This window comes from Rutilus rutilus (genome assembly GCF_951802725.1).
Source record: "Rutilus rutilus genome assembly, chromosome: 15".
NCBI lineage: Eukaryota > Metazoa > Chordata > Actinopteri > Cypriniformes > Leuciscidae > Rutilus > Rutilus rutilus.
In genome coordinates, this window is record NC_140220.1 from 5,817,472 (window position 1) to 5,833,045 (window position 15,574).

Here is a 15,574-nt window from a genome sequence, read left to right on the forward strand (position 1 = left end):
AGGGCAACAACCCAGCAGCAGGACCGCTACCTCCGCCTTTGTGCAAGGAGGAGCAGGAGGAACAGTGCCAGAGCCCTGCAAAATGACCTCCAGTAGGCCACAAATGTGCATGTGTCTGCTCAAACGGTCAGAAACAGACTCCATGAGGGTGGTATGAGGGCCCGACGTCCACAGGTGGGGGTTGTGCTTACAGCCCAACACCGTGCAGGACGTTTGGCATTTGCCAGAGAACACCAAGATTGGCAAATTCGCCACTGGCGCCCTGTGCTCTTCACAGATGAAAGCAGGTTCACACTGAGCACATGTGACAGACGTGACAGAGTCTGGAGACGCCATGGACAACGTTCTGCTGCCTGCTTTCATCTGTGAAGAGCACAGGGCTCTCTCTGATACCATTTTTCATATGTTTTGTGACTGCCCTAGACTTGTTCCTATTTTTGAACTGTTGAGAAAAATAATAACAAAATTAGGGTTTCTGTATACCAATAGCTTATTTATATTGGGCTGTTATTATAAGAAGTCTTTACGAGAACAATGTGTACTTGCTAATTTTGTCATTGGTCAAGCTAAATTAGCAATTCTGAAATCTCATCAGGAAAAGAATGCAGGAAGAGACATTTGTATGGTGGCATTGTTCAGATCCTTAGTGGAAGCACGAGTGGTTATAGAATATACATATTACAAGCATGTTAATAATGTTATTTTCTTTAAATGGAGATGGTGTGTTAAGGAAGCACTGGTTTCAGTGAATGAGTTTGGGGGGTTGGGTTTTAATTGGTAATGTTTTTTTTTTGGTTTGTTTTTTTAATGGGTGATTTATAATTTAATGTGTTAAGAACATGTTTTTTGTTTATTTATTTATTAGAAAATGTGTGTTTAATGTGAATGTGAAGGAATAATGTATATCTACATTTTTATGTAGAATAAAGAGGTTATAAAAGTCTAAAAGCCAATTTTTTTTTTTAACGACGACAAGCCGGAATGAAAACAAGCCGAAATTAAATATGAGTAACGAGGTTATTTTTAAAATGTAAGGAGTAGAAAGTACAGATAATTGCGTGGAAATGTAAGGAGTAGAAGTAAAAAGTCATCTGAAAAATAATTACTCCAGTAAAGTATAGATACCCCAAATTTCTACTTAAGTAAGGTAACGAAGTATTTGTACTTCGTTACTTGACACCTCTGTAGTACACTCACCGGCCACTTTATTAGGTACACCTGTTCACCTGCTCATTAACAAAATATCTAATCAGCCAATCACATGGCAGCTACTTAAAATGCATTTAGGCATGTAGACTTGGTCAAGACGCTCTGCTGAAATTCAAGCTGAGCATCAGAATGGGGAAGAAAGGTGATATGAGTGACTTTGAACATGACATGTTGTCGGTGCCAGAAGGGCTGGAGTATTTCAGAAACTGCTGATCAGTGACCTCATCACACCACTTATTGACCTCAAAATAATAGTGAACTATCAATTTAAATCATATGATCAAGAAGAAGTGATATCATTGGAGTCCTCAGAGAAGCCATATTTAAAGTTTGACGTTCAATTCTCATTTATCATTTATAATTGTTAACCAGATTTTTCAAACACGTTCACCACATCACATATTAGGCAGACAGAAGTGTTTAGTATTGTTGTTGTTGTACTATTTGGGTGTTTGTTTTGGAGTGTTATTTGGGTTATGTTTTTGAAATGTAGGTTTTGTCCGTATTTAGTTTATTCCAAATTCAGCCATTGTTGAGATGCAGTTTCAGAGCCATGTTGCGCTTTTTTGTAGACATGTGGGAAGACTGTGTAACCTTGGAAACCTTGTGTGATTTGACAGTAGGGAGGTTGTTATGAAACTATTGTGCTACAGTATATATGTGCCCTCTCTTTAGCTCTGGTTCATTGTAGAAGGAAGGAAAGGTAAGAACATGGATGAGAGTCTGTGAAACAAGTTTCCATGTAGATGAACATGATTGGAGTATTGTTCAAAAAAGAAAACTTCAGCGCAGATGTATTCTCCTATATGGTCAAGTTAAGTATTGCATTTAAAATCCATTGAGCTTTTAACATGTAATTCATTCATAAAGATTCATAAATGTAGCTGCATTTTTGAAGGCTGGAATTGACTTCACTCCCTTGTTTCAAACAGGGAACCTCCAGTGAATTGTGTAAATGGATGCACAGGTCAACATCAACCAAAATGGAATCCTGGAAAAGCTTTTTTTTGTTATGAGTTTAGTAACACGTCTTGTCCGAAGTTTTTCTATCCTTTGGAAACTAGAATATTACTCTACATCCTTTTTAGTGTCTCTTGGATTGTCACAATCATAGGAAACCTGTTGGTGATCACAACGGTCATTCATTTCAAGCAGCTTCACACACCAACTAACTACCTCATCCTGTCGCTGGCCGTGGCCGATCTGCTTGTAGGAGGAGTTGTGATGCCTCCCAGCATGCTGCGCTCCATCGAGACGTGCTGGTATCTGGGAGATTTGTTCTGTAAAATACACAGCAGTCTTGATGTGACTCTGTGCAATGCGTCTATTTTAAACCTCTGTATCATTTCTTTAGACAGATATTATGCCATATGTTACCCTTTTCAATATCACAGTAAAATGACATCACTTGCCACACTAGTTATGATTATTATCAGCTGGACTGTTTCAGCTGCTCTGGGGTTTGGCATGATCTTCAGTAAATATTTTTACTATGAGAACATTAAATGTGATGGAAGTTGCATATTGTTTCTGAGCAGAGAGGCAGCGATTATAATGTCATTGGCCTGTTTTTATGTTCCCGCTTTTGTCATGCTCTGCATGTATCTGAAAATCTTACATGTGGCTAAACGGCAGGTGCAGGCCATTCAGAGTGTGAATTCTGAATTAAAAAAAGAGGGAAAAGCCACTAAGACTTTAGCCATCATCATGGGGGCGTTTCTGACTTTCTGGACACCTTTTTTTCTTTGTAATCTTATAGATCCCTTCATTGGATATTCTGTACCTCCACTGCTGTTTGACTTGTTCCTGTGGGTCGGCTACTATAATTCTACATGTAATCCCATAGTGTACGCCTTCTTTTACACCTGGTTCAGACAAGCATTCAGAGTCATTCTGTCTGGAAGAGTATTTCAGAGCAATTCTTCAAGAATAATGTTATTGTAAATGTGATATCACAGTGATCTAAGCCATATGTGTTTATAGGAACTTAATGAAACAAGACATTATGCATTTGTTCATCATGTTTGTTAGCTCTCACATTGCTGTATTTTGATACCTGGTGGGCCTCAGAATTTTGCCTCAGCAATGCAGAAATAAAGTCCATCTGCAATGTTTCCTGATCATCCCCTGATTCATAACTCGCCCGCACCGAAAAAACTGATATGAGTTTAAAATAAGTGTTTTTTTTGCGTCATTCAAATAGCTCTTTGAAGATTTTTAGACTTGGTTTTAGAAATTTAAATTTAATTATTGAATAAAAGTGTATCATTTCACATGGAAGTGAAAAAAATGCCACAGAAACGAGACAAAGTACACTTATTTTCACGATTCATTCTCTAAAAACAAGTCTTAATATGTTATACATTGTTTTTTTTCTCAAATGGATTTTGTTACATGAAATTTTAGATACTTGGAACATTACAAAAAAAAATATTCATTAAGAATTGGATTTTTTGCAGAGCAAAGACCTACTTGTGGTAAAACTGCATGATCAGTGCTTAATCCAGTCTATCTCTGTCACACAAACTGAAGTGAATATACATAAGCAATCTCATGCTATAAAAAGCCTTAAGTGAGTTTGTTCTTGTGTCATTTTTAGTCAGTGTGTAAACAGATTGAAGAAATACTTAACTTCAACTACACTACACAGTCTTAAAGGTCCTATCAAGATTTTTATCGGCTGCACGCGAAAACCTCACAACACCCACCCCTGTCGGTGATTGGTTGGAACACTATTTATTTTGGTTTTGAGTGGTTGGTGAAACCAACTGTTTTTGTGTGCAGATCTCAGAGCCTAGGCTGCCTACAGAGACGCGTTTTTTGACGGCATGCTTATGGGGCGGGTAGCTAGCGGATCGTTAGGAAAGATTAGATGAATGTGATCATTTATGTTTGGGCCTGAAATCGCTGATACAACCTTTAAGTCTCTGAGACCGTAGAGTGTCCCATTTGTCATTTTAGGCCTCAGAAGGGTGGTCACGAGCGCCCCCTTTGCGGTCGATATGCGCCCTTGATGCGCACTTTTGCCGAGGAAGACCATAGGGCTTAGGGTGCCATTTGGGACAGGGCCAAACTCGTGTTTATGGCAAGAGGCGTGACATTTCCAAAACATGGTGGAAGCGGTTGATCAATCACAACACACTGGTCCAGCTGACCAATTAGAGCACATTGTGCATTTCGAGAAGGAGGGGTTTCATAGAGACAGGATCTAAACAGGGGATACCCTGTACAATGATGTAACTCGCTGCTTAACCACCATAGTATGATGCATGGTTGTAGAAAGTCACAACTTTCCCCAAAAATGGTCACACTTCTGTCATTTTAACATTATAGGTAATTTACATAACCAATAGAAAGCCGTTACTTTTTTTTTTTCATTGTATTTTGTACTGTTAACGTTAATATGCAGTATTTGGTATACTCCCATATATGAACTTAGGAGTACTTCACTGTTTTGTTCCCTGTTGATTTTTAAACATGACTTATGTAAGTCCACGTCACACTAACAAGAAACTGTGCTTCTAACCACAGCTCGAGAGAAGGGACGAAGACTGAGGCCTTGTCCACACAGAGACGCATTTAGCTGTATACGTTAAAAAATTTGTATCGTACCGGCGTTTCATCCAGACGGATCCGGCTGTTTGGGAGCCTGAAACCGCTTTTTTTTTTAAAACCGGATCCCAGAGTGGATAAATCTGAAAACGACACACTTGTGTCAACGTGCGGGGTGGGCTTTAGCATATCGTTAACTGCTGCGAAGCAATGTAGTCTTTAAGAGGAGACAGGTTATCTGGTATATTTTTCTGGTGATATGAAAAATCGGGTACATTTAGCAATATAGCGAGTGAATTATGTATATGATGTTATGTATATTACGATGTTATGATGAACTATATGCTTTTCTCCACTTACGTTCTATGATGTTCAAAGCGTTTCTAAGGATGCAGATTTTTAGAAGGCCGCTGCATGTCTGACTCATCGTGTAGCGTTTACTACAGTAAAGTTGACCGAGTGGATCAGGTAGTCTGAGCTTGTTTGATTGGCGGGACTAATTCGCATATTTCTGCATATACTAAATAAAGCAAGAGTGTAGAGTTACATTCAAGCTAGTTTAAGGCATGAAGACATGATTTCACAGGTAAAAACTAAATATGTAATTTTGGTGACCAAAGATGATTGACAACAGGGGGACTTTAAAGACTAAGCGTTATGTACCGATTCTATTCATATTTAGTCCTTTCCCTCAATGCAAGGCAGTGTGAATACAGCTTTAGCCTCTGCTGGTCATTATCAAAAATATCTCTAAATTTTATTATTTATACATTATTTATACATTATTTTATACATTATTATTTATAAATAATTATATTATTTATTATACACTTTATTATCTCCCTTTCAAAGAATTTTTTCAAGCAACATTTAAATCACAAATATTTCATTAGAATTGTTTAGCTCTTTTTTTTGTTGTTGTTGTTTTTGTCACGACGCCCTTGCATCTTTATAATGATTATTCACTTAAGTTGGGGAATTCGCTATTGTTCTATTCCTAGACCATTTTAACTGGAGGGCCAGTTGTGATTTTATGAGGGCAATAATATTAAATAGTATACCTTAAATGTCGTATGTACAAGCATAAAGTGAGAGAGTTATTAGTAACTTTGTTGAAACATTTATACATGTTGCTAGTACATTTACTACATAACTTAATTATTCTATCATATTACAAGTTTGTTATTAATAGCAATACTTATATTAGATATCACAAATTATTTGGTGATATAAGATTCAGGATTTAAGAGGGCCTTTTGTTTTTAATTAACAATTTTTAAATACAAATTACCAAGTAATATTGTGATATTTTTATTGGGATTTAGTGATAACATTCCCTGCTATCAATGAAAATGTGGGGAAAACCCAAAGATGGGTATAGCCAACATATGATAAGAGACAACAGGAAATGATTAGGAGGCTATATGAGAACTGAAAACACACCGAATGTCTTATTTTATGTATTGCATAATTATTAAACACAAACACAGGTTTGATGCTCAAGAAGCATTAAATTCCTTAGATTATTCAAGAACAAATGATTAAGAAAGAAAGGCAGTAGGAAATTTGCATCATTAAAGCAAAAAAGCATTCATCAAAACACAATAGAAATAGAAACATGGTTAACAGTGACTAAATAAGTGCATGCATGTTCTGTATATTAAATTAAAGTATCATTATTAATGATTTATAATGAATATTGTAATGATAATGATTATAATGTGGTTCAAAGACATTTTATAATAAATGGAAACTTCACATGCACTGAAAAGGACGTGTTAATGAAAAAAGTAGAAAACATTTAGAATGAAAAAATGAAATAACATGTGCTTCTAGATTTCATAATAGGCCCTTTAGCACAATTTATATAGTTTTTTGTATAAAAGTTTGGATTTTTCTCTGAACCAGCCGTAAAAGAAAGCATAAATCAACGGGTTAAAAACTGCATTCAAATAAGCCACCCACATTAGGACCTCATATAATAGTGCTGGTATTGTGTGGTTAACCACAGGATCTATGATGTTACACATGAAATAAGGTGTCCAGCAAGACATAAAAACTCCAATGACAATAGCAAGCGTCTTAGTGGCTTTCAGATCCTTTTTACTAACTGATGAGCTTGAAGGGTAGTTATTTATAACACGAACATGTTTCTGTGCTATAACAAAAATCCTGCTGTAAATGCTGACAATTATAAACATGGGGAGGAAGTAAAACACAATCGAATATGTCACTCCGATTTCTCTTCCATGCAATGCTATACACCCTCCCTTACAAGCAACATGCAGCTCCTCGGTTCTTTTTACCTCGATTTTCAGCTCTGAGAATATAATGCCAAAGCCAATAAAGGCAGAGAAGCACCAGCTGAAGAGGATCATGGCTATGCTCACACGCGTGGTAATTCTGCGGTGATATTGCAATGGTTGGCAAACTGCGTAATAACGGTCAATTGAAATGAACGTGAGGTGCAAAACAGATGCGTTACACAGTGTAAAATCAGTGCCGGAGTGAAACTTGCAGAAGAAGTCTCCAAAATACCAACATGTCTCCAAAGACCGCACCATACTGGGGGGCATGACAAAGCTGCCCAGGAGCAGGTCAGCTACGGCCATTGAGACGATCAGATAGTTGGTGGGTGTGTGGAGCTGCTGGAAAAAGGAGATGGTGCAGATGACCCACAGGTTGCCGAACACAATCACAATGATGGTTATAGCAAAGAGGAAGTAGAGGGGAGCACGAATGACAGGAGAATAGACAGTCTTTACACATGAGTCGTTCAGTCGTTCGAAACAGAGGCCAAAAGACTCTGCTGTCCACAATTGACTCAGAGTCATTGTACAGGCACTTGAATACCTATGAAAAAACAACAACTTAATATTAGGCCTCATTTTTGGTGTAAATGAAAAATGTTAAATATAAAATATTGTATAAATACCCAGTGAGGCAATTAATGAAATTAGTAATTAATAAAAAAAAAACATATGTGTAGTTTAATTAAAAAAAAAAGTTAAATGACATACTTAAAATATAAAAATAGTTTGCTGAATTTATATCTGTAAATTCGATATGTGAGTGTTTTGTCTGTGTGTGTTTTTCTTTTTTGGAATCTTACCACAGAAAGACTGCCTGCGTCCTGAGCAGATGATGGAACGTCTGCATTTTCTTGCCTTTTGAATACTTTCACACAGAGAGTGTGTTTTTCTGAACCAATAAAAAAGGGCTTTGTCTTGTCATGTGATAATAAGGAATTCCTAATTGGCTTTCGGGTCTCAAGATGCTGTAAGAGTAAACCATGTGTGTTTCTAGTGGTCAGTTTGGCTGGTTGTTCAGTTAGCCCCTGCTGGTAGGTAATGTAACTGCACCATCTGGAGGAACAAGCATGGTTTTCTATTGATGATGCCTATTAAAAAAAATTGTTTTGGAATATGGAAATGTGTAATTATAATAAAGTATGTTTTGCTAATGATTTGTAGTTTTTTTTTTTTTAATGGCTCTTATGGGGCAGTTACACAACACTGTTTTTATGCGTTTTGGAGGCCTGAAAACTTTTTTAAACGGGTTTCAAAGTTAAAGTTTTTGAAAACGATTGCGTTATCTTCATGTAAACTACAAAAACGTGAGTTTGGGAAAACAGTAAAACACAACAAAATCAAGCCACAACACAATGGAAATGCTCCCGACCACTACTCGGAGCGCGGTAAAGTTAGATTTCTAGAGTCGGCAGTCTTACAAATATATCAATGCCACGATTAGTTTTAACAGTATGTAACCATTGTATATCGACATGAAGTATTAAAGGTCCCGTATTATGCCCCTTTTCACAAGATGTAAAATAAGTCTCACTCTGATGTCCCCAGAGTGTGTATGTGAAGTTTTAGCTCAAAATACCCAACATATTATTTTTTACAGCATGTTTAAATTGTAATTTTTTTGGTGCTCAGAAAAACGCGCTGTTTTAGTGTGTGCCCTTTAAATGCGAATAAGCTGCTGCTGTATAGCACAGGGGGCAGAGCTTCATGAGCTTGCGCTCAGTCTCAGGACAATTTCATCTCACGGAATGATGATAATATCAGAAACTCTCAGTAACGGTGTTAATTTCGAGTCGGACAATAATGCCTACAGAGTCAGAGTGCTGTATGGAGATGGAACAGGTATAGTTTAGTAGTTCAATTACGGTTATAACGTATTTGTCATCTGCTTGTATGTATCCATTATTAATAGCCTACAAGTCTGCTGTTTCGGACCAGGTCCGAATGATGATCAAACATATGCTGATGAGTTTAATAAAGTTTATTGTACATCACACAAAAGATGAAGCGTCAGTTTTACTTCAGAAAATCACCGTTAAGAGCTGAGTAAACACAGTAAGTTATAAGAAGTGCGCAAGTACATAAACGAATTTCGATAGAGTTGAGGGAACATTTTCTTTAAAAACTTCTTCAGCGGCTGCCTCAGATTTCGGGAGTAAATAGAGAGAGCTATGTGAATTAATACATCCAGCCACACAACACCTACAACGCTTGGGAGACATTCTCGTCAGTGCAGCAGCTGTGAACTCGATCAGGGCGGGTCTATGTTGAAACGGCAGTGTCTGTCAACACTCGTGGGCGGGGCCTGTGCTTAGTGACGTCACTAAAACATCATTCTAATAACAGGTCGTTGGGAGACACTGCTGATGATTTATGGGGATTAATAAAAAAGGAGTGCTATTGGCTGGTTGTGTACACACACTGCCAACACAGATTTATGTCCAAACAGCATGCAAAAGTGAATTTTGCATAATAGGGGACCTTTAATTCAAAATCACCACGTGTGTTATAGCTGCATATTTATACCTGAGAGAATACTTGATGCCTAAGCGAGCGTCTGCCAATTCCAACAAGTGGTTAAAACGTATAAATTGTGACTTGTGTACGTTGTGTTGTGAACTTATGTTTGCTTTTTAAATTTCATTGTGTTGTGCACTATACTGGGCCACCGTAGCCTACCCTTAAAGCATGAAATATACTTTTCTTTAAATATTAAACATTTTAAATACTACAGTTTTTTTCCTTGTCTGCTGTCTTTGAGACTTTATGCATTCTTGTGGTGCCATCAGCCAATCAGCGTTGTCATGATGTCACTTTCTTGCAGTTTCAGAAATTGCACTCAGTTCCAGAAACATTTGTTTTGAGTTCTTAATCCCATGTGACTAATATTTGAACACCTCGAAACTTGGGAAAACACATTTAATGCCTTTAAAGTGCAAACTGCTCACTGGTGAAGTATCTATTATTATCTTTAGTCAAGAGCAGTGAGTGTTTTCTCTGTTCCCTTTGTTCTTTGATTAACTTTAGCGACAGATATAATTAGTGGCTACTGTGTACTGTCCCTTTAAGACCAGTCGCTGCTGTCAGAGACGCGGATCTCACACGCGCCTCATTCTCTCACGAGTCACAACTCTTCACGTTCATCATAAGACTACTCTTATGTTATGAAGATACTCGACAAAAAGACATTTTGGCATAATTATGTGTGTTATTGTTCGTTCAAGCTCGAAGGAGAACTGTATTCTGGCATGCTGTTTTGTGCGCACGCACGATATTAGCGCGAGTCTTTCTGTGTGTCACAGTCAGGACATTCACAGGCAGCGCGTTCTTTTTTTGTCTTATCGCGCATGAATGGTTTAAAAGCATCTGCATGAATAAGAGCGGGATCATGTAACACTAGCCAAAGGATGCCAACAATTAACAGATGCTGCGTTAATTGCGTTAACAGTGCTAATTTGTTTATTTAATATAAAATCGCAGCATTTTGCGTCATATACAGGGTTGCCAACTCTCACGCATCTGGCGTGACACTCACGCTTTCAGCATCAATCTCACGCTCTCACGCACACGCAAGAAATGTCATGCCAAAATCCATTTTTCTCCCCTCTCAATCCATTAATTTTCTGTTGATGACTAGACCACAGCGTATTAATGACAAGAGAGGAGTTTAAGGCACACAGCTGTAACATCTGCCAACAACGTTCTCAGTGCAGTATTCTATGATCGTTGATTGGCTGAAAACCTTGCACCTGATACATCAGTTGCGTGTGAAAAGTTCAGAGAGAGTTCAGAGCATAGGTTCAGAGTCGGAGCCACTGATGCGCGTTTGAAAGTTTGGATGACAATCAAGGTAAGCAGATAATAAAATGGTGTGCCTTTCACTACAAAGCCTCTAGCCTTGTCTAATCAGTCTGTGTGTACAGCTCATGGTGCAAATTACGTTTTGGCAAATCGGGCAAGTGGCATTTTAAAATTCCCCAAATGATCAAAGGTTGCCCAGATTGTGTTGAGCCTGCCACAGTCAAATGCGGATGCTGAGCGAACCTTTTTAGTTATTGGCCTAAACAAGACTGACACCAGGAACAGACTGTCACTTGATTGCCCCTGTGAGTGATGGGAAGTTCGGATCATTTTACTGACTCGGTTGTTCTACCTCGTTCATTAAAATGAACAAATCTTTTTTCGAGTCATTTAGTTCATTTAAGGGGCTTTAAATGTTATACTTTTAACAGCCAAATTTCCCGAGCACATCCACCTACGCAGTCTTTATCATATTCTGAATTAAGAAATCATTATAATGCAGTCAAAAATAATTTACAGGGAACATAAATAATTACTCTACCTTCCGAGTCTTTCGTTCATTTGTCACGTGACAGACACAATGAACGGATTGAACCCTGCTTCAGATACGAGCCTCCTGCAGAGGTAGTGAAGCAGGCCAACACTAGCCGCGTTTCCATTACCCTTCAAATTGCGCAAATTGAAATTGCGAATTGAAAATACGCCCAATGGAAACACGTCAATTTCGCAAAAACTCCCATTTATCGCAAAAAAGTTTTTACGCTCGCATGAGGTGGTTTTTCAGGCAATTCGAAAAAGGATGGAAATGGCATCATTTCGCAAAGTTTTTTATCGATATTTAGAAGAAGAAAAAAAAATCGCAAAAGTTTTGCACAAATCTTGAATGGAAACGCGCCTAATTTCGCAGAAACTCCCATTCATCGCAAAAAAGGTTTTACGCTCGCATGAGGTGGTTTTTCAGGCAATTCGAAAAAGAAATATTTCGCAAAACTGCAATGGAAACAGTTTTTGCGGATTTACAGGTCACCTGACGTAGATGACGCGGTATGTTTGGACAGAATATGAGACAGAGTTCTTTATTAAATTCATATAAGACGAAAGAATTACAGGAATAATGGATTCTAAACCTCAAATAAATGCCACAATCAAGACCTCGAAGCAGATATGAGGGAGAAACACCCAGAAACACCTCATATGTGCCGCTCACAAGTATAATAAGGGTCGTTCCTTACCATTAATGCTTGGAAAACACATACATCTCCTTCGATTAATAATAATGGCTAGTGCAGTGGCTGGGATATAGTACATAAACCTACCAACGTCCGTTGCCATGGTTTTTGGAATGATTTTACTTATTGCGAGAGGAAAAAATGAAGGTTTAGTCGCATAAGATCGGTCAATGGAAACGCTGTTATTTCGCAATAGCAAAAAAATCGCAAAAGTTTTGCACAAATCTGTAATGGAAACGCGCCTACTGCCACTGTGGCATAGGCTACAACAGGCCTAATGTGTGAAACTTATGTTGTGGTTTTCTGGGGAGATGGAGTAACTATTATGTGTCCCTTTTGTTTTGAGATTTTTATTGTTTTTATGTTGTTGTTTTACATGTTTGTTATTTAATCACCTCTATCTTTATTTTTTTATAGTGCAATCAATAAATGAATTGTACATTTTGAAAAAACTTTTCCATTCTATTCGTTTTTTTTTCTTCTTTTTATTTTATTTTTTATAAATCAGGGTTTATACTAAGTAAACAAGGACTGACATTTTTAAAATTAGGGTTAGGGTTACGTGCGTGCACTGATGTTTTACAGAGTCTCACTCCAGCCAAAGTCCCAAAGTTGGCAACCCTGCATATAATCGCGTAGGCTTGACATCGCGATTGCGATATGATAAATCGTGCAGCACTAGTATCTATAATGTAATGAGATTGCTGTAATGTAAAATGAGATGAACTCCTCAGGTCTAAATAGGAGGAAATGAAGAATAGTTATAAAACAAATTTCTTTGCTGAAAAAATAACTTATTTTGCTGGTTTAGAGGTGGTACTTGGGCTACAGTACATTTCCCATCATTGTCTGTAGCAGCAGGACTTTCTGCTGCATTTTTTTTTTTTCTTTCAAGTAGAAGGTTGGAAATTGTTTTGGAAATAAATGATGATATACAGATGTTATCTATATACTGTAGTTATATATGGACATATTCCGTCCGTTCCCCCTAAAAATAATTAATAATTGAATGTTCTTTAGGACAACCAAGTTAGGTTCCAGTCCATTGTGGCTTTTTTATTCCTAATCTCCCCTTTCACTTATCAGTATTGTGTATGCTAATAGTGTGCTTTCATGGAGATGGGAATGAAGCTTCTGTATTGATTTCTTAACATGCAGCTGTTTGCTCTTGTGCATGTAAATGGAAACAAACTTAGTTACAGTTGCTATTTTAACATGACTCATGGAAAAAATATATAGACAGTTTGACTGGACTTTGCCCCGTCAGGTGTATAAAGCAGGTGGAATAATTTAATATGCAAATTAGTTGCTAATAGAAGCTGGAAAGACACATTCAGTTCTTTCTAAGTATCTCTATTAATATTTTATGAGAAAATGTGCTGCTTAGAGAGACTAGAGTAGCTTCTTCTATTGGAATTCCTTAAAAGGAAAATTCTGGAAAACTCATGTCTCCCTTGGGAGAAAGTCTGTTTGGACTTTAATTTAAACCATGGCGTTATTTATAGCCGTTTAACAGTGTAGATGGTACAAATGTCAACAGAGCTTGAATTAAACATGAAAACAAATAGTCTTGTGGATGGGTTGGTTTTAGTCTGAGTTTCTGCTTCATGTTCATTCAACATCGGATCAAGCTCAATGGACTATGAAACACTAAAATGGATCTCTGTTATGAGGCTTTGAATGGATCCTGTGGGAAGTATGTACGACCGAACAGTGTCCACGTTCCGATGCTCATCGCTGTGATGTTGATCACTTTTGTGACTGTCATTGGGAATTTACTGGTCATCATCTCCGTAGGGCATTTCAAGCAACTCCACACACCAACAAACCAGCTGATTCTGTCTCTCGCTCTGTGTGACTTTCTGCTCGGGCTGTTTGTAATGCCGTTGAGTGCCGTTCGTTCCATTCAGGGCTGTTGGTACTTTGGTGATTTCTTGTGTAAGTTACACACGTGCGTTGACATTACTCTCAGCACCGCTTCGATTTTCCATCTTGTGAGTGTGTCTGCTGAGCGCTGTTGCGCCGTGTGCGGCCCATTAACGTATCATTCCCGCATCGGTTTTCCAACTGTGCTGTTAATGATCTCTACCAGCTGGCTAATCCCTGCCATATTCGCTTATGCGATTACCTTCTTCGAGCTCAACCTCCAGGGTGGCAAGGACTTCTACGAAACACATGTACGCTGTGTGGGAGGGTGCCACGTCTTCTTTAGTCACGGTCCGGCGGTGGTCACCTCCCTGGTTTCTTTCTACATCCCTGGCTTCATCATTATTGGGATCTATTCTAGAATCTACATGGTGGCCCAAAACCAAGCGAGATCTATTAATCATCAACTGAACCAGCTGAGGAGAAGTTATCCATCAGGAAGCACACAACATCGGGCACGGAAGGCTACGAAAACGATTGCCATCGTGGTTGGAGTTTTCCTGGTTTGCTGGACTCCCTTTTTCCTCAGTAACATCCTGAATCCTTTTATTGGCTACACAACACCACCAATGCTGATTGATGCACTTGTTTGGTTTGGCTATGTTAATTCCACCTTAAATCCTTTTATTTATGCATTCATGTATTCTTGGTTCAGAAAGGCTGTGAGGATTGTTGTAACTGGGGAAATATTTCAAAACAATAGCAGCAGAAAACAGTTATACATATAACCAAGGCCTAATTCGGAATAGCATACTAGAATACTACTCTTGAATCATTTGGGTCAATTCATTAATTTGCAAAGTGATTCACTGGCAGCACCTGCTGGTCAATACAGTATAAATGTGACCCAACTCAGCCCAAACTTGCATGAAAACACTTATTACAAACCAATTGCAATTTTTTAATGTATTAAACACAGACTCATAATACTATTATATATGAAATGTCTGTATAATATGTGTTCTTTTATTAATTTGTACATTTCAGAATTTTATTGTAAGAAAGTCATTAAAGTAATTCACGGCAGAATAACAACAGTCAATTTTATAATGGTTACTTTACTGAAACAATACATTCTCACGCAAACAAATTCAACCTAGAAATTCGAAATTGAGATCGCTCCCCCTAGCGGAGAAGCTTTATGAAACTTTCTGAAACAGCTGTGACATTACGAAGCCTCACTTGCTGATTAATTGCTGATTGTATTGAAACAAAAGATTTGAAACACTGGTTCACGAAGCAGTGTTTCAAAAGTGCCGTACACTACTCTTAACATCTTGCCGTATCTTATATATAAGGCATGAATAATAAGAGCAGTGTTCATGTATGCTATTACAATTTCAGCATTTGCAATAAAATCAGCTCCAAATTTATTTATTTCTATGAGCCGCCTTATGCAATGTTGTTGGTAAAAAAACACACACTGCAAACTGTAGACACACACCCAGAACAGTGGGCAACCATTCACTTTGCTCAAGGGCACTTCAGTTGTTTCCTGCCGGTTTTGAGAATTGAACCCATAATCTCCGGGTTATAAGTCAGACTCTC

The 15,574-nt window shown here is 37.9% G+C and overlaps 1 protein-coding gene and 1 pseudogene across 2 annotated transcripts; both read left to right on the forward strand.

Annotated features, from left to right (window-relative positions):
• Positions 1-2,164: 2,164 nt before the first annotated feature.
• On the forward strand, positions 2,165-3,153 carry LOC311304876 (trace amine-associated receptor 1-like; annotated as a pseudogene). The gene is made up of 2 exons: positions 2,165-2,491; positions 2,564-3,153. The product of its transcript is annotated as a trace amine-associated receptor 1-like (transcript).
• A 10,602-nt stretch (positions 3,154-13,755) lies between these two features.
• taar1b (trace amine associated receptor 1b) lies at positions 13,756-14,754 on the forward strand (the record flags this gene model as incomplete). The annotated part of the gene is made up of 1 exon (XM_084433418.1): positions 13,756-14,754. One exon carries the CDS (start codon positions 13,756-13,758, stop codon positions 14,752-14,754), a length of 999 nt encoding a protein of 332 aa, XP_084289544.1.
• Between the last annotated feature and the right edge of the window lie 820 nt (positions 14,755-15,574).